A 19,143-nucleotide genomic window follows, 5' to 3' on the forward strand; every position below is an offset into this window, starting at 1 on the left:
TAGTTACAAGGTAATGAAGTTGTCCCACATGGGGCTCACAGTCTTAATCCCTGTTTTACAGATGAGGTAACTGAGGCACAGAGAAGTTAAGTGACATTCCCAAAGTCACACAGCTGATAGGTGGCAGTGCTGGGATTAGAATCCACAACCTCTGACTCCCAAGCCTGTGCTCTTTCCACTAAGCCATGCTGCTTCTCAAATGACATCTATACCTCTACTACTACTATTACTAGTACTACTACTGCCGCTACTGCTACTTCTACTGGACAGAGCACAGGCCTGGGAGTCAGAAGGACTCTTCCTGTCTGTTGTGTAACCAAGGGCAAGTTACTTCACTTCTTTGTGCCTAGGTTCCCTCAGCTGTAAAGTGGGGATTAAGACTGTGAGCCCCCTGTGGGACACCTGATTACCTCTCTTTGTTGCTGAATTGTACTTTCCAAGTGGTTAGTACAGAGCTCTGCACACGGTAAGTGCTCAATAAATTCAATTGAATGAAAGAATGAATTACCTTGTATCTATTCCAGCGCTTAGAACAGTGCCTGGTACATTGTTGTTGTCTTATGCTGTCGAGTTGTGTCCGACACATAGCGATGCCATGGACACTTCTCTCCCAGAATTCCCTACCTCCATTTGCAATCATTCTGGTAGTGGATCCATAGAGTTTTCTTGGTCAAAATACGGAAGTGGTTTACCATTGCCACCTTCCATGGAGTAAACAAGTCTCTGCCCTTGACTCTCTCCTGTGACACTGCTGCCCAGCACAGGGGACTTTTGCCTTGTAGCAGATTGCCTTCCATTCACTAGCCACTGGCCAAGCTAGGATTGGAATGGGTAGGCCTCTGCTTGACTCTTCCTCCCATAGCCAAGACTGGTAGAGTACTGGAAACTCTCCAGGTGTGACCCTGAGCGGTATGCCTGGCACTTAGCAAGCGCTTAACAAATCATTATTATTATTACTATTATTGTTACTACTACTACAAGAATCATTCCCCCTCACTTCAACCCCCACCTTCCTTCCCTCCTCCCTTCCTCTTCCCCTTCCGTCCTCCCACGAATGTGTGGGGGTAGGGATTTGGCTAGATCAGAGCTGTTGCCTCATGTTTTCAGTAACCTCTGGAAAGAGGATGTGAGCTCTTGTTCAATAGTGAAACCATTTCACATTCCTCTGTGTCTCAAGTATGTTTCAAGTGCCCAGAGGTTGGTGAAGCCACTGGGGCTTGGGGTCCATTTTTCAAAGCCGGAGTTGGAATTGTGCAGCCTCTTTTCTGAGACCTCTGAGCGAGGATTATGAGCTCGTTGTGGGCAGGAATGTGTCTGTTGTTATATTGTACTCTCCCAAGAACTTAGTACAGCACTATGCACACAGAAAGTGCTCTATAAATACCACTGACGAAGAAGAAGAAGGTCTTTGGTACAGTGTGGCCCCTGGGAAAGACCACAGGCCTTGGAGACAGAAGGACCTGCTTTCTAATCCCAACTCTGCCACATATCTGCTGTGTGACCTTGGGCAAGTCACTTCCCTTCTCTGGGCCTCAGTTACCTCATCTGTAAAATGGGGATTGATATTGTGAGCCCCAGATGGGACAGGGACTGTGGCCAACCTGATTAACTTCTATCTACCTTAGTGCTGAGAATAGCACTTGGCACATAGAAAGTGCTTAACAAGTACCATAATTAGTATTACCTGGGGTCTTACACCTCTTACGCCTGTTGGCTGGGTGACCTTGGGCAAGTCACTTAACTTCTCTGTGCCTCAGTTTCCTCATCTGTAAAATGGGGATTCACTATCTGCTCTCCCTCCTACTTAGACTGTGAGCTCCACATGAGGCAGGGGCAGTGTCCAACACAATGATCTTGTATCTAAGGCAGAGCTTAGCACAGTGCTTGGCCCACAGTAAGTGCTGAGCAAATACCAGAGTTATAGTATTATCATTTACCATCAGACCTGAATGCAACTGGATATTAAAACCAGAGACCTAGTTTTCCAGATAGTTGTTCTCTGTTTTCTTCTCTTTCAAATTCCAAAATACATTTTTGGCTAAGCCCTTGATTCAGTAGGTTTCCTTCCCTTTTTAGGTATCATTTCAGCATGTTTGGATGAGATCTACTAGGGATCCAGGTCTGTTTGGAATCAGCGTGGTGTAGTGGATAGAGCATGGGCCTGGGATTCAGAAGGTCATGGGTTCTAATCCTGACTTCACCACTTGTGTGACCTTGGGCCACTCTCTTCACTTCTCTGTGCCTCAGTTACCGCATCTGTAAAATGGCGATTGAGACTGTGAGACCCAAGTGGGACAAGGACTGCATCCAACCCATTTTGCTTGTATCCACCCCAGCACTTAGTACAGTGCCTGGCACATAGTAAGCATTTAACAATATAATTATTATTAATTATTATCTACCCCAGCGTTTGGTTCAGTGCCTGGTGCATAGTGGGTGTTTAGCAAATGTCATAATTTTCTAATAGCAAAAAAGTGGCAGAGTAGAGATTAGAACTTAGGTCCTTCTGACTCCCAGATCTGTGCTGTATCCACTGGGCCACACTGCCCCTCTGTTGTTTTCTCTAGTTGTCAATCTATTATAGACAATATTGTTGCTTCTCCCCGTCCAGAATGCAAGCTCGCTGTGGGCAGGGAATGTATCTGTTATATTGCTGTGTGGTACTCTCCCAAGCGCTTAGTACAGTACCCCTCCCATCCCAGTTCCCCTGAAGGCAGGCTGGTCTGCATTCCTAGGGGGAGGTCTCACTAAGTCTCTCCCCCGATACAAATCCATACCGGACTGTCTCTCTCCCCAGGCTAGCTCAACTGCTCAATCAATCAATCTGGTATATTTTGAGCCCTTACTGTGTGCAGAGCACTGTCATGGCCTAGTGGAAAGAATACGAGCCTGGGAGTCAGAGACATGAGTTCTAATCCCGGCTCCGTCACTTGTCTGCTGTGTGACCTTGGGTAAGTCGTTTCACTTCTCCAGGCCTCAGTTACCACATCTGTAAAATGGGGATTGAGACTGTGAGCCCTATATAGGACAGGGACTGTGTCCAACCTGATTACCATGTATCTATCCCAGTGCTTAGAACATGCTTGGCACAGAATAAGCATTTAACGATTACCAAAATTATTATTATTATTCACTGTACTAAGCCCTTGAGAAAGTAGAATGTAACAGAGTTGGTAGACATGTTCCCTGTCCATGATGAGCTTATGGTCTAGAGCCCTGTTTGCATGTGGCCAATCTTGTCTCTGCTCAGTTCTTATCTTACGCTTTTGAGTCATCTCTGACCCATAGCGACTCCATGGACGCATCTCTCCCAGAACGCCCCACTCTCCATCTGCAATCATTCTGGCAGTGGGTCCATAGAATTTTATCGGTCAAAATATGTAAGCAGTTTACCATCACCTTCTTCTGAGTGGTAAACTTGAGTCTCTGCTCTCGGCTCTCTCCCATGCCGCTGCTGCCCAGCACAGGTGAGTTTTGACTTGTAGCAGATTGCCTTCCACTCTTTATCCACTGTCCAAGCTAGGAATGGAATGGGTATGCCTCTGCTTGACTTTCGCTCCCTCCCACATCCAAGACTGGTAGAGTCCTGGAAACCCTCCAGGTGCCCTCCTGAGAGGGGGTCTGCTCGGTGACCACCATAATTAGCTCACTTGCTGCCCTGTCAGTTGACAATACTATTTTGACTTCTGCCTGCCTCAAACTCTACCAGTTTGGTAGCCCACTAGGCCTGCAGCCTGCCCTGCTGGGACTTACAGTCTCAGAAGGTAGAGAGTTTGGTCATCTCTCATATTCCAGAAGCTCGGCAGCAAAACCTCTCGGGTCCAAATCCCTCATTACCTAATAATAATAATTGCGGTATTTAATAATTATGGTACTTGTTAATTGCTTACTATGTGCCAAGAACAGTTCTAAGCTTTGGAGTAGATTCAAGTCAGTCAGATTGGACACAGTCCCTGTCCCACATAGGGCTCAAGTGCTTACTGTGTGCCAGGCACTGTACTAAGCACTGGGGTAGATACAAGGTGATCAGGTTGGACAGAGTTCCTGTCCCACTTGGGGCTCACGGTCTTAATCCCATTTTACAGGTGAGGTAACCAAGGCACAGAGAAGTGAAGTGAGTCACCCAAGGTCACATGGTAGACATGTGGCAGAGTCCAGATTAGAACATAGGTCCTTTGGAATCCCAGGCCCGGGCTCTAACCACTAAGCCATGCTGCTTGAGGAGAGGGTAAAGGGCACCCCAATATGCCCAGAAGGGGAGGAGGGTCTAGACAGGACCGGTTCATGGGATGATAGGAGTAGGGACCCCCAAGCTGGCCCAAGTCACATGATTGATCTAGGGACCCCCAAACTAAAATCCTGAACCACACAGTAGAAAGCATCATGGTCAAATGCTGAAGAATCCATCAATCAATTAATCAACCAATCACACAAGCAGTGGTATTTATTGAGCACTTTCTGTGCACAGAGCAGTGAACTAAGCCCTTGGGAGAGTACACATAGTAAGCGCTTAATAAATGCCATCATCATTATTATTATTACAATACGATCGAGTTGGTAGACAAGTACTCTGTCCATAAGGAGCTCACTGTCTAGAGGGGTGGAGAGAGATATTAAAATAAATTACCAATAGGGTGGGGTGAATACCAAGTGCTGAAAGGGTATAGATCCAAATGCATAGGTGTTGCAGAAGGGAGAGGGAGTAGGGGAAAAGAGATCTTAATCGGGGAAGACCCGAAGAAGGAGAGAAGAGAAAAGAGATGGGGGGGGCGGGGGGGGGGGAAGGGAAGAGGAAAAGTTAGGGCAGAGGAGAGCAAAGGGGAGAAAGGCAGAAGAGAAAGTTAGATGAGATGATGTAGAGACAACGATAGTCACCACTTACTATATGCCAAGCACTGTGCTAAGCTCTGGGGAATACCCAAGATAATCAGGTCAGACACAATTCCTGTCCTATATGGGCCTTACAGTCTAAGGAGAAGAGGTATTGAATCCCCATTTACAGATGAGGTAACTGAAGTGCACAGAAGTAAAGTGACTCACCTAGGTCACACAGCAGGCAAGTGACAGAGGCGGAATGAGAACTCGGGTTCTAATTGGAAGCAGAGTGGCTTAGTGGATAGGGCATGGGCCTGGAAGTCAGAAGGACCCGAGTTCTAATCCTCGATCTCATCTGCCTCACTGCTGGCCCCTCACCTATGTCCTGCCTCTGGTCTGGCCTGGGTCAGGGCTTGGGGGACGATGTTGAGGAGACCCAGGGTATGGGATGCGTGGATTGTGGGAGGTCTCTAAAGGCTGGGGAAGACAGGAATCCAGCACAAACTGAAGAGGCTTAACATTAATGACAGCTCTAAGCACTAAGCTCCCTCTAGACTATAAGCTCTTTGTGGGCAGGGAACATATGTTATGTTGTTGGGTTATACTTTCCCAACTCCCCTCCCAGGATGGCACCTGGAGAGTCCAGTACTCTACCAGTCTTGGCTATTGGAGGGAGAGTCAAGCAGAGGCCAACCCATTCCATTCATAGCTTGGGCAGTGGCTAGCGAGTGGAAGGCAATCTGCTACAAGTCAAAACTCCCCCATGCTGGACAGCAGAGGCATGGGAGAGAGTCGAGGGTGGAGACTCAAGTTGACTGCGCGGAAGAAGGCAATGATAAACTACTTCCGGATTTTGACAAAGGAAACTACGGATCTACCACCAGAACAATTGCAGATGGAAATGGGGCATTCTTGGAGAGATGTGTCCATGGAGTCACTATGGGCCTGAAACTTGACAGCATAAGATGAGACAAGACAAGACTCACCCAAGCACTAGTACAGTGCCCTGCTCAACAAATTCCACCTATTGATTAATAGCTGGAGGTCAGGGAAATAGGTCAGTCTTTTGGAGTCCAGGCTGGCAGAGAAGATTACTGGGTTTAATTAAGGAAAAGAGAGGCAGCTTCCCCCTGGAGGAGAATAGAGAAGCAACATGGTGTAGTGGATAGAGCACAGGCCCGGGAGGCAGAAGGCCATGGGTTCTAATCTCAGCTCCGTCACTTGTCTTCTGTGTGACCTTGGGAAAGTCACTTCACTTTTCTGTCCCTCAGTTACCTCATCTGTAAACTGGGGATTGAGGCTGTGAGCCCCATGTGGGATGGGGACTGTGTCCAACCCAATTTCCTGTTATTCATTCATTCATTCATTCATTCATTCATTCAATTGTATTTATTGAGCGCTTACAGTGTGCAGAGCACTGTACTAAGCGCTTGGGAAGTACAAGTTGGCAACATATAGAGAGGGTCCCTACCCAACAATGGGCTCACAGTCTAGAAAGGGGAGACAGACAACAAAAGAAAACATGTAGACAGGTGTCAAAATGAGCTTACAGTCTAGACAGGAAGACAGACATTAATTCAAATAATTTATAATATCTAATCCCAGTGCTTAGTACAGTGCCTGGCACATAGTATAAGTGCTTAACAAATACCAGCATCATCATCATCACCAACATCGTTTTACAGAAGAGGTAACTGAGGCCCAGAGAAGTTGAATTTTGGGGGTTTTCAACAACTTCTGCATTCTTTGAAAAGGGTTGGGCAACACTCCCTTGTTGGTCTTTCTTCACTTTCCAGAGCCACGCCAAGCCAGAATCCACTCAACAGGGTTAAGAGGCAATTGCCTGTTTGCCTTAGTGATGCTACTAAATATTAGCCTGCCTGGATAAACCCTAGAGCAAGAAAGAGGGGAGTTCACTGCAGGGAGGGTAGAACAAATTAAGACATCGGAAAATCCAGTCTTCAATGAAGTGGCAATAATAATAATAGTTGTGGAATTTAAGCACCTACTATGTGTCAAGCAATGTACTAAGTGCTGGCGTTGATGCAGGATGCATCAGGTCCGATATGCTCCTTGTCCCATGTGGAGCTCTCAATGTGGTGGACAGCTGGGGGAATATGGAGGCAGGCAGACTGGCTTCATCAACTGAGGCCCAGAGAAGTAACGTGGTTTGCCCAGGGTCACACAGCTGATAAGTGGCAGAGCCAGGATTAGAACCCATGTCCTCTGACTCCCAAGGCCATGCTCTTGCCACTAGACCATGCTGCCTGCTTCTCTATGCAACTTATTCAGAGCAAACTGTCTACAGGGTACCGTACTAAGCACTGAGCCCGTTGTTGGGTAGGGAGCGTCTCTGTTGCTTGGAATTGTACTTTCCAAGCGCTTAGTACAGTGCTCTGCACATACTAAGTGCTCAATAAGTATGATTGAATAAATGAAATTCCTGCCTTTAAGGAGCTCACAAGGGGGAGAGAGGTGGCTTTTCTTGAGCAAAAGGTTTAAATGAAGATCAGACAGCCAAGAGGCTTGAAAACAGACAACTGTCTCTTATCTGGAATCAGTCCATCAGCTCAGCAAGGGGCTGTTTTTATGTACCAACAATGAGGAAGGGTGTGTGGTTCACATCACACACACATATACGCGTAGATCGCAGTGTCAGTTGCATCACTTTTGACATGACAGACAGCTAGCGATCAGCGTAATAACCACAGCTAATGTTTTTGCTTCTAGATTTTCCACAGAGACATCCCCTTTAACTGAAGCTCTGCAACAACAGGAGTTTGGGGTTCTAGGTTTTCCACGATGATGTCGCCTTAGCAGTAAGCACCACCACCATGCTGATATTGAGAAGGAATAAAAGTAAAATCTAAGTCATGATAATAATAACAGCAATAATAGTACTGATAATAACAACAATAATAATTGTGGTGTTTTAATCAATGAATCAATTATTGAGCACTTACTGTGTGCAGAGTACTGTATTAAGTGCTTGGGAGAGTACATTACAACAGAGTTAGCCGATGTATTTCCTGCCCACAGTGAGCTTACAGTCTAGAAAGGGAGACAGACATTAATAAAGATAATTTATAATGTTTAATTTAAAGATCCCCTCTCAGGGTCGCATCTGGAGGGTTTCCAGTACTCTACTAGTCACGACTATGGGAGGGAGAGTCAAGCAGAAGCCTGTCCATTCCATTCCTAGCTTGGCCAGTGGCTAGAGAGTGAAAGGTAATCTGCTACAATAAACTCACCCATGCTGGACAGCAGCGTCATGGGAGAGATTCGAGTTTACTATGAGGAATGCAGCATGGCTAAACCGATTCCATATTTTTACCAAGAAAATTCTATGGATCCACTACCAGAATGATTGCAGATGGAGGTGGGGCATTCTGGGAGAGACGTGTCTATGGTGCCGCTATGGGTCTGAACACGACTCGACAGCATAACAACAACAATTTAAAGATATGTATATAATTGCTGTGGAGTTGAGGGTGGGCAAGTATCAAATGCTCAAAGGGCACGGATCCAAATCGGTCAATCAATTATGAGCACTTCCTGTGTGCAGAGCACTGTACTAAGCACGTGGGAGAATACAACACAACAATAAACAGACACATTCCCTGCCCCCAACGAGCTTATAGACAGGGCTTACTCTGTACTAAGTGCTGGGGAGAGTACAGTACAACAGATTTAGGAGACATGCTCCTTGTCCTCCATGAGTTTACAGTCTAGAAAGGGAGACAGACTAATATAGATCATTTATAATGTCAAATTTGAAGATATTCACTCTATCATATCTATTGAGTCCTTCCTGTGTGCAAAGCACTGTTTGAAGCCCTTGGGAGGTTACAGTATAACAATAAACAGACATGTTTCCCTTCCACAGCGAGCTTATGTACTGTGACATGGGGTTGAGGGTGGGGTGAATATCAAATGCCGAAGGTCACAAATTTGAAATGCTTGGACAAAGCTTACTGTGCACAGAGCACTGTACTAATTGCTTTGGAGAGTACAATACAACAGCATTCTGACTTTGATATTATCTGTAATTTATTTATTATACCTGTAATTTATTTATTTCTATTCATGGCCATCTTCCCCTCAAGACTGTGAGCTCACTGTGGGAAGGAAACTTGTCTACTTATTGTTCTACTGAGAAGTGGCATGGCTTAGTGAAAAGAGCACTGGCTTTGGATTCAGAGGTCATGGGTTCTAATCCCACCACTTGTCTGCTGTGTGACCTTGGGCAAGTCGCTTAACTTCTCTGTGCCTTAGTTCCCTCATCTGTAAAATGGGGATTCAGACCGTGAGCCCCACGTGGGACAACCTGATTACCTTGAATCTGCCCCAGTGCATAGAACAGTGCTTGGCACATAGTAAGCACTTAACAAATACTATCATTATTATTATTATTGTCCTCTCCCATGTGCTTAGTACAGTGCTCTGTACACAGTAAGCTCTCAGTAAGTACTATTGAATGGCCAAAGATGATGATGATGATGATGGTTATGATGATGAGGAGGACTGTGACATATGATGGATACCCATGGAGTGGGCTGCTTTGTCTCAGCACTTAGAACAGTACCTGGCACATAGTAACGCTTAACAAATGCCATCATTATTATCATTATTCTCCTTTTCTTAAAGGCCCAACTTCCATTCTGACTTCTGTTCTACTTCTGCAGGAATCTGTCTGCAAGTCTGGCCCAGTTCTCCCCATCCCAGATCACGGGGAATGCCGGGATGCCCAGACCTGGGCCAATTTCCTGATGCAGATACCAGCAGGCTGGAATACTTTCATTCATTCATTCATTCATCCAGTTCTATTTATTGAGCGCTTACCATGTGCAAAGCACCGTACTGAGCGCTTGGGAGAGAGCGATACAACAATAAACAGATAGCAGTCGTCACCCCCCCCCAGTTCCCAAAGAGGAGAAGACCACCCCCCGGCTCAGCCCATCGGCCTGCAGGGGACCCACGGGCCGTTCGAGTGACATGGCAGCATCCAACGTGTCTCACAATGTGAGCTCCTGCAGTCCCATACTGGCCCCTTTCCTGACCAGGCTGTACTTGGTGGTGCTCATCGTGGGCTTGGCCGGGGTGATCTCCATCCTGTTCCTGCTCGTGAAGATGAACACGAGAACTGTGACCACCACGGCCGTCATCAACCTGGTGGTGGTCCACGGCCTTTTCCTCCTGACCGTGCCCTTCCACCTGTCCTACCTCATTCGCCAACACTGGGACTTCAGCTGGGACTTCTGTAAGTTTGTCAGTGCCATGCTCCACATCCACATGTATCTCACTTTCATCTTCTACCTAGCCATCCTGCTCACCCGCTACCTCATCTTCTTCAAGAGGAAAGACAAGGTGGAGTTCTACCGGAAGCTGCATGCTGTGGCCGCCAGCGTGGCCCTGTGGCTTCTGATCCTGGTCCTCATCATCCCCGTGATGTTCTCTCACTATGGGACGTATGGGAAGTATGATGAGAAGCACTGCTTCAGCTTCCAGAAGGAGCTGACCCATTACCCTGTGAAGATCGTCAACTACTTCATTGCTGCCGGGGTCATCGTCCTGGCCTGCCTCCTTTTGGCCTGCCAGGTATTCATCACCGTGACGGTGATGAGGAAGCTGCCCCATCCTTTCCTCTCCCACCAGGAGTTCTGGGCTCAGCTGAAGAACCTGTTCTTCATTGGCATCATCTTCGTCTGTTTCCTCCCCTATCACCTCTTCAGGCTCCACTACCTCCAGAACGAGAGCCCGAAGGACAAATGCAGTCAGCTGGAGTTCTTCAACGAAGTTTTCCTCAGCCTATCAGCCCTCAGCTGCTTCGACCTGCTCTTATTTGTGATCGGTGGGAGCCGTTGGTTTAAACAGAATATCATCCACCTGCGGGGTAGCCTCTCCTGTTGCTAGGGCCCCTTGACTAGCTGAGCTGGCTCGTGAGGTTCTCAGGAGGGAAGGAGAAGTGGAAAAAGATCCTCAGGCTTCCTTTTGCCAGGATTTGGGATTTTCCTCCATGTGGTCTCTCTGTCAGTTGATCATATTTTTTTACAATGATAATGATTTGTTTACAACAATAAACAGACGTATCCCCTGCGCACAACGAGCTTACCTAAGACAAAACTCTCGTCATTCTTTCAGTCATTCAATTGTATTTATTGAGTGCTTACTGTGTGCAGAGCACTGTACTAAGCACTAGGAGAGTACAATACAACAATAAACAGACACATCCCATGCCCGCAACGAGTTTACATCTAGAGATGGGGAGACAGACATTAATATAAATGAAAGAAATTACACATATGGACACAAGTTATGGAGAGTTAGGGTAGGGGGATGAATAAAGGGAGCAAGTCAGGGTGATGCAGAAGGGAGTGGGAGAAGAGGAAAGCGGGGCTTAGTCTGGGAAGGCCTCTTGGAGATGTGTCATCCATAAAGGTTTGAAGGGGGAGACAGTCATTGTCAGATTTGAGGAAGGAGGGCGTTTCAGGCCAGAGGCAAGATGTGGGCTAGAGGTCGGCGGTGAGACTGGTGAGATCAAGGTACAGTGAGGTTAGTATTAGAGGAACGAAGTGTGTGGGTTGGGTTGTAGTAGGAGAGTAGTGAGGTGAGGTAGGAGGGGGAAAGAGGATGGACTGCTTCGAAGTCAATGGTGAGGAGTCATCTGTTGGATTTCAGGAGGAAGGGCGTTCCAGGCCAGAGGCAGGACTTTGTGCGAGGGGTTGGCGGCAAGATAGGCGAGATGGAGACGCAGTCAGAAGGTCCATTCCCTTGAATCAGAAAACCCAGGAAGCATGTGTTGGCAGGTCCCCAGGGGGAATCTGGGCTCTAACTGGCATTTCCTCCACCCTCTCTCCTTCCCTCCCTCCCAACTCCTGGAAGATGCCCATTCCCGCTGTGGGAACTACAGCATCTTCTGTTGGCCTACATTTCTAACAGCCTCCCCTATCATTATTTTTGTTATTGTCATATTCATTAAGCACCTACTGTAATAATAATGATGAAGGTATTTTTTAAGCACTTTCTATGTGCCAGGCACTGTACTAAGAGCTGGGATGGTTACAAGCAAATCAAGTTGGACACAGTCCCTGTCCCATGTGGGGCTCACAGTCTCGATCTCCATTTTAACAGATGAGGTAACTGAGGCCCAGAGAAGTTAAGTCCCAAGGTCACGCAACTAACAAGTGGTGGAGCTGGGATTAGAATCCATGACCTTCTGACTTCCAAGCCTGCACTCTATCCACTACACCATGTTACTTCTCCAGGAACTGTATTAAGTTCTGGGGTGGATACCAGCTAATCAGGTTGGGCACAGCCCCTACCCCACATGGGGCTCACAGTCTCAATCCCCATTTCAATCCCCATTTTACAGATGAGGGAACTGGGACAGAGAAGTTAAGTGACTCACCTAAGGTCACACAGCAGACGAGTAGCAGAGCCAGAATTAGAACCTAAGTCCTTCTGACTCCCAGGCCCGTGCTGTATCCACTAGGCCATGCTGCTTCCTTACTGTCTTCCCTGTACAAGTTCCTCAGTAATAATAACAATTACTATGACATTTATTAAGCTCTTATTTCATCAATCAGTCAAATTTATTGAACACTCAATGTGTGCAGAGCACTGTACTGTGTTTGGGAGAGTACAATATAACAATAAACAGACACATTCCCTGCCCACAATGAGCTGTTCTAAGCTCCGGGGCAGATACAAGTTAATCAGGTCGGACACTGTCCCTGTCCCCCGTGGGGATCATGGTCAAGTAGGAGGGAGAACAGGTATTGAATTCCCATTTTACCGATGAGGAAACTGAGGCACAGAGAAGTGGAGTGACTTGTCCAAGTTCGCACAGCAGGCAAGTGGCAGAGGCGGGATTAGAACCCAGGTCCTCTGACTCCCTGGTCCGGGCTCTATCCATTAGGCCATGCTGCTTCTCCACACACAGAGTAGACTCACCTCCTGTTGCCTCCCCAAACCCCAAAAATACATTGGAGTCCCTATTTGCCCTCCCCTCCCCCCACCTGCATACTATGTCAGGACATTATGGCGATATTATTTTATTGTTGCATTATTCTGGGCCTTCCGGGATTCACTTCCTAGGGCCATGTGGGGAAACATCCCCACACGATTGCGCTTCTGGTTCACAGGGGGACTGAAGCATGGGGGGGAATTTATTTATACATCGTGTGTCTCTTGCTTTGTTTGATAATGGTTGATGGCCCAAGTCTTGGGCCAGATGAATCTCCAACAGGTAGAGCTTTTAAAAGAATCACTATACCTGCACCAGAGTGAAAGTAGGTGTCATCAGTCACAACCTATGGAAAATTGACTTTCAGTGATATTATTTGGTCCTCCTGACCAGTCCTTTCCACGTGCTCTGATGTTACATCATCCTCTTATCTTTGCTTTTTTCCCATGTCCTCTCCTTCCATGCCAACTCTCTCCCTTTCCTCCAAATTATCTCCTCTCCTTCTCCATAATAGGAACAAAAACAAAGGAAGGAGAGAAAACATTCAATCAACCAGTAGACATTTTGTCCAATGTTCTTTAGTATGCATGTTTTGGTGTTTTGGCTATGACGATTAAATCCTGGAAGGCTAGAGTAATGCGTTCCACGCTGTTTAGGGACCCAACCCTTAGGGTCATGGAATAAATATTGACTGATAATGCAAATTATTTCCTTTGGCTGTAAGGGAAAAAGGCATTCTCTGAAAGCTCTCAGGGATACCTTCTGCCTGGAAGGGAAGGTGTCTGGGGTGTCTGGCCCCAGGGAATGTTGGGAGTTTGAACAGGGACTTCCTGTTGGCTTGTCTCCAGAGCTAAGGGAGGGGGCTGGAGTCTGGGGGAAGGACAAAGTCAAATGTGCCTCTAGAGTGTAAAGCTTTAGACTGTGGACAGGGATCGTGTCTACCAGCTCAGTTACATTGTACCCTCTTAAGTGCTTGATACAGTGCTCTGCACACAGTAAGCCCTCAGTAATAATAATGATGGCATTTGTTAAGCACTTACTATGTGCAATGCACTGTTCTAAGCGCTGGGGAGGCTACAAGGTGGTCAGATTGTCCCACGGGGGCTCACAGTCAATCCCCATTTTACAGATGAGGTAACTGAGGCACAGAGAAGTTAAGTGACTTGCCCAAAGTCACACAGCTGACAAGTGGCGGAGCTGGAATTTGAACCCATGACCACTGACTCCAAAGCCTGTGCTCTTTCCACTAAGCCACGCTGCTTCTCCATACATATCATTGAGTATGTGTCTGTTTGGGGAATGTATCTGTTGTTATACTGTGCTCTTCCAAGCCCTTTGCACACATTGTCATCAATAAATCCAATTGAGTGAATGAACTGAGTTGATTGCTAGAGTACAGATAGTTTTTGTTTTTAAATGGTATTTGTTAAGTGCTTACTATGTGCCAGGCACTGTACTAAGCGCTGGGGTTGATACAAGCTAATCAGGTTGGACACAGTCCACATCCCACGTGGGGCTCACAATCTTAATCCCCATTTTACAGATGAGGTAACTGAGGCATAGAGAAGTGAAGTGATTTCCCCAAGGTCACACAGCAGACAGATTCATTCATTCAATAGTATTTATTGAGCACTTACTGTGATCAAAGTACTGTCCTAGGCACTTGGGAGAATACAGAATAACAATAACAAGTAGCAGAGCAGAATTAGAAATCAAGTCCACTGACTCCTGTGCTCTTTCCATTAGACTACAGTGTTTCTAATTCTGATGATGTTGCACTACCCTTCCCTTCTTATGTCTCACTTTTCAAAATGGTATTCTTTAAACACTTATTATGTGCTGGGCACTGTTCTAAGCGATGGGATAGGTACACGTTTATCAGGCTGGACACAGTCCCTGTCCCACATGGTGCTCACAGTCTAAGTAGGAGCCTCAGTTTCTTAAACTGTAAAATTGGGATTCAATACGTGTTCTTCCCCAACCCCTTAGCTGGTGAGTCCCAGGGAGGACAGAGACCGTATCCATCCCAATGCTTAGTACAGTTTCTGACACTAGTAAGCACTTAACAAAGACTACAATTATTATTATTATTAAAGTCAGCAGTGAATGGTTTCTTGTCTTATTTTGTTTTATGCGATTGAGTCGCCTCTGACCCATAGCAACGTCATGGCCACATCTCTCTGAGAATGTCCCACCTCCATCTGCAATTGTTCTAGTAGTGGATCCATAGAGTTTTCTTGGTCAAAATCCAGAAGCGGTTTACCACTGCCTCCTTCCATGCAGTCAACTCGAGTCTCTGCCCTCTACTCTGTCCCATGCTGCTGCTGTCCAGTACAGGTGAGGAATGTGTCCTCCTTTCCCTTAAAATCAATCAATGGTATGTATTGAGCACTTACTGTGTGGACGGCACTGTACTAAGCAGTTCATTCATTCATTCAGTCATATTTATTGAATGCTTACTGTATGCAGAACACTGTACTAGTGCTTGGGAAAGTACAATACAACAATAAACAGACACATTCACATTCCCTACCCACAGTGAGCTTACAGTTAAGGGGTGGGTGTGGGGGAACAATACGCGAGATTGATTAGACATGCCCCCTGCCCACAAGGAACTTGCAATCTAGGAGGAATACTTCCCCTTAAAAAGGAATGCATGGCCTTGTTCTTCCCGTACCATGTGTGACACGTTCTGGCAAAAATTTGTGCAGTTTTACTCACACACCCAAAGACGTACACAAGTAGTTCTAGAAAAGCAGCTTCCCGAGAAGCAACATGGCCTAGTGGACAGAGCATGGGCCTGGGTGGTTACAAGCTAATCAGGTTGAACACAAACTTTATCTCACATAGGGCTCACAGTCTTAATCCCCGGTTTGCAGATAAGGAAACTGAAGCACAGAGAAGTGATTTGCCCAGGGTCAAATAGCAGACAAGTGGTGGAGACTGGATTAGAACCCTGATCCTCTGACTCCCAGGCCCATGCTCTTTCCACTAGGATACGCAGCTTCACTGATATATTCAATTATTTATTCAGCGATTTCATCTTCAATCATATTTATTCATCTTGATGGGGTTGAATTTTTTTCTTTTATTCCATTAGGTGGTGAGATTCTTGAGGGCAGGAGCAGGCTTCTTTCTTTGTCATTCCCTCATGAGTGTTTAGCACAGTGCTTTAAACTCAGCAGATGGTCAAGAAATACCACTGATTTATTGGGTAGGGACTCTGTGGTGGATCTGCATACAGTAGGTGCTCAATAGATATGATAGATAGATTGACTGATTCATTGAAGAGAGAGAAGAGGTTGCCACAGTTACCAGTGGGAAGAGGGGGAAGAGGTTGCCACAGTTACTAGTGGGAGGAGGGGGAAGAGGTTACCATAGTTACCAGTGGGAGGAGGGGGAAGAGGTTACCATAGTTACCAGTGGGAGGACGGGGAAGAGGTTGCCACAGTAACCAGTGGGTAGAGTGGGACCCCTTGTTGCTATAGTCACCAGGAGGAGGATGGGGAAGGGGTTGCCATAGATACCAACGGGTGCCAGGTGGAGCTCAAGCAGTAACTCCATGTTGAGCAGAGAAGTCCTTGACTCTGACAGGATCCGTGGCCTTAAAACCCACAGCCTAATCAGGACTGAGAACCAGGAAAGGGAGAGCAAGGTAAACCTACCCAGGAAATCCCAAGTCCAAAATCCTGACCAAACTCTACCAAAGAAGTGACAGTTAACCGGCATCCAGGATCCAACTCTGTCACTTCTGTTTCCTGCTCTGCCACTGAACTCTTGTCTCCGAAGAAATTCCCAGGTATCTGTTCTCCTTTAGAAGGTGTGAGGGAATGAAGGGGTAGTCACAGATTACTTTAAAGTCCTTAAGAGGACAGGAGGTGATGAAACGTTTTGATGTGTCTCCCCGCTTCTAGACTGTAAGCCCGTTGTGTGCAGGGATTGCCCCTCTTTATTGCTGAATTGTACTTTCCTAGGGCTTAGTACAATGCTCTGCACACAGTAAGCACTCAATAAATATGACTGAATGAATAAATGAATGAATGAATGAAATAGAGGACAGCACTGCAGTGACTCATGATTCAGCTTCTGAGTCCTGTGCACAGTACTCCTCACAGTGTGGCTCTGAGAAGCAGCATGACAGTGGATAGAGCACGGGCCTGGAAGTCAGAAGGACCTGGTTTCTAATCCTGGCTCTGCCACAAGTCTGTTGTGTGACCTTAGGCAAGTCACTTCATTTGTCTGTTCTTCAGTTGTGGAGCTAACTGGTGTGAGGCTAAGGGTGAGGTGATAAAGGGTGAAAATCCAAGGACAAGGGCAGAAGGGAGTGAGAGAAGAGGAAAAGAGAGCTTAGCCAGGAAGGCTTTTCGAGGAGAAGTGCTTTAAATAAGGCTTTGAAGGTGGGGAGAGCAATAGTCTGTTAGATGTGAACACGTTCTCGCCCTGGTCCGTGTCCTACCTCTGGCCTGGAACGCTCTCCCTTCTCAAATCTGCCAGACAATTACTCTCCCCCTCTTCAAAGCCTTATTGAAGGTACTTCTCCAAGAGGCCTTCCCAGTATAAGCCCTGCTTTTCCTCATCCTCTCACTCCCTTCTGTATCACCCTGATTTGCTTCCTTTGCTCTTCCCCCATCCCATTCCCACAGCACTTATGTACATATCTCTAATTTTATTTATTTGTATTGATAATAATAATAATAATAATGGCATTTATTAAGCGCTGACTATGTGCAAAGCACTGTTCTAAGCACTGGGGAGGTTACAAGGTGATCAGGTTGTCCCATGGGGGGCTCACAGTCTTAATCCCCATTTTACAGATGAGGGACCTGAGGCCCAGAGAAGTTAAGTGACTTGCCCAAAGTCACACAGCTGACAATTGGCAGAGCTGGGATTTGAACCCATGACCTCTGACTCCAAAGCCCGGGCTCTTTCCACTGAGCCACGCTGCTTGATGTCTGTCTCCCCCAGCCCCAGACTGTGAGCTCATCATGGGCAGGGGTTGTCTCTCTTTATTGTACTTTCCCAAGCACTTAGTACAGTGAGCTGCACACAGTAAGCGCTTAATAAATATGATTGAATAAATGAGTGAATTGTACTTCCCAAGTGCTTAGTACAGTGCTGTGCTCAGTAAATACGATTGAATGAATGAATGTGAAAGGGGAGAGACTTCCAGGTCAGAGGCAGGATGAGGGTGAGGGGTCAAGGGTGAGATGGGAGAGATGGAGATACAGCGAGTAGTTTGGCATTAGAGGAGCAAAGTTTGTGGGCTGGGTTGGAATAGGAGATCAGCAAGGTAGGGCAGTAGAGGACAAGATGATTGAGTGCTTTAAAGGTAAGGAATTTCTGTTTGATGTGGAGGGAGATGGGCAACCCCTGGAGGTTCTTGAGGAGTGAGGAATCATGGACTGAACAGTTACATAGTGCTTACTAGGTACAAAGCGCTGGGAAAGAAATACACAAATGATTCTTAGACAGGGTTCCTGGCTCTGAAGAGGTTCACAATTTAAGAATGGGGGGAGAAGGGGGCTGGTGAGAGACTCCGGAAAAGTGAAGAAGATAAAGACGATGCTAAAATGTGAAAGCAGAGAGGTGTTTGGATTTTATGTTTGTGAGTGACTGTGGTTCCCAGTAGGAGGGGCAAGAGAGATAGAGATGAGGAGTAGCATTGCCTAGAGGAGAGAACTCAAGCCTGGGAGTCAGAGGACCTGGGTTCTAATCCCAGCTCCACTACTTGCCTGCTGGGTAGCCTTGTACATATATATGTATATATGTTTATACGTATTTATTACTCTATTTATTTTACTTGTACATATTTATTCTATTTATTTTATTTTGTTAATATGTTTTGTTTTGTTCTCTGTCTCCCCCTTCTAGACTGTGATCCCACTGTTGGGTAGGGACCGTCTCTATATGTTGCCAACTTGCACTTCCCAAGTGCTTAGTCCAATGCTCTGCACACAGTAAGCGCTCAATAAATATGATTGAATGAATGGACAAGTTACTTTACTTCTCTGTGCCTCAGTTGCCTCACCTGTAAAATGAGGATTAAGACTGAGCCTTGTATGGGACAGGGACAGTGTCCAACCTGACAATTTTATTTCTACCCCAGCTCTAAATACAGTGCCTGGCACATAGTATAAGTGATTTAAAAAATACCACTGGAAAAAATACCTTATCTGTGCCTCAGTTTCCTCACCTACCACCAGTTTCTTCCACCTACTTAGACTGTGAGCCCCCTGTGGGGCAGGGACTGTGTCCAACCTGATTAACCTATACCTACCCCTGTAGTTAAAATAGGACTTGACACAGTAAGTCCTTAAATACCATTAAAAAAAAGAGTAAAGATTGTGAATTGGGGAATGGGA

At 46.3% G+C, this 19,143-nt stretch overlaps 2 protein-coding genes and 4 non-coding genes across 12 annotated transcripts in view; 4 read left to right on the forward strand and 2 right to left on the reverse strand.

Moving 5' to 3' along the window:
• Positions 1 to 774: 774 nt before the first annotated feature.
• LOC119924714 lies at positions 775 to 912 on the reverse strand. The gene has a single exon (XR_005449410.1). It is a non-coding gene; the product is annotated as a small nucleolar RNA SNORA7 (small nucleolar RNA).
• Positions 913 to 3,477: 2,565 nt separating this feature from the next.
• Positions 3,478 to 3,619, reverse strand: LOC119923670. Its single transcript, XR_005448930.1, has one exon. It is a non-coding gene; the product is annotated as a small nucleolar RNA SNORA7 (small nucleolar RNA).
• A 1,576-nt stretch (positions 3,620 to 5,195) lies between these two features.
• On the forward strand, positions 5,196 to 10,833 carry GPR141 (G protein-coupled receptor 141). The gene is made up of 2 exons (XM_038761929.1): positions 5,196 to 5,256; positions 9,737 to 10,833. Exons 1-2 carry the CDS (start codon positions 5,196 to 5,198, stop codon positions 10,726 to 10,728), a joined length of 1,053 nt encoding a protein of 350 aa, XP_038617857.1. The 3' UTR covers positions 10,729 to 10,833.
• Positions 5,431 to 5,566, forward strand: LOC119925045. The gene has a single exon (XR_005449717.1). It is a non-coding gene; the product is annotated as a small nucleolar RNA SNORA7 (small nucleolar RNA).
• LOC119924951 lies at positions 7,922 to 8,059 on the forward strand. The gene has a single exon (XR_005449628.1). It is a non-coding gene; the product is annotated as a small nucleolar RNA SNORA7 (small nucleolar RNA).
• Positions 10,834 to 16,279: 5,446 nt separating the features above from the next.
• Positions 16,280 to 19,143, forward strand: part of NME8 (NME/NM23 family member 8) — a 40,514-nt gene continuing 37,650 nt past the window's right edge. For 6 of the 7 annotated variants that reach the window (XM_038772476.1, XM_038772485.1, XM_038772535.1 and 3 more), the window contains exon 1: positions 16,280 to 16,580. The gene's annotated coding sequence lies outside the window, so the exon portion shown is untranslated. The remainder of the gene's footprint in view (positions 16,581 to 19,143) is intronic. The other variant, XM_038772526.1, reaches the window with a different exon arrangement.

The sequence above is a fragment of the Tachyglossus aculeatus genome, chromosome 2 (assembly GCF_015852505.1).
Source record: "Tachyglossus aculeatus isolate mTacAcu1 chromosome 2, mTacAcu1.pri, whole genome shotgun sequence".
Classification (NCBI taxonomy): domain Eukaryota; kingdom Metazoa; phylum Chordata; class Mammalia; order Monotremata; family Tachyglossidae; genus Tachyglossus; species Tachyglossus aculeatus.

Bases quoted from the DNA above. Each gene is read 5' to 3' on its own strand.
- GPR141 (XM_038761929.1), top strand. From the start codon at position 5,196: ATGTCCTGCCTCTGGTCTGGCCTGGGTCAGGGCTTGGGGGACGATGTT. The intron at 5,257-9,736 runs GTATGGGATGCG...ACCCCCCCCCAG, and splicing joins CGATGTTGAGGAGACCCAGG to TTCCCAAAGAGGAGAAGACC.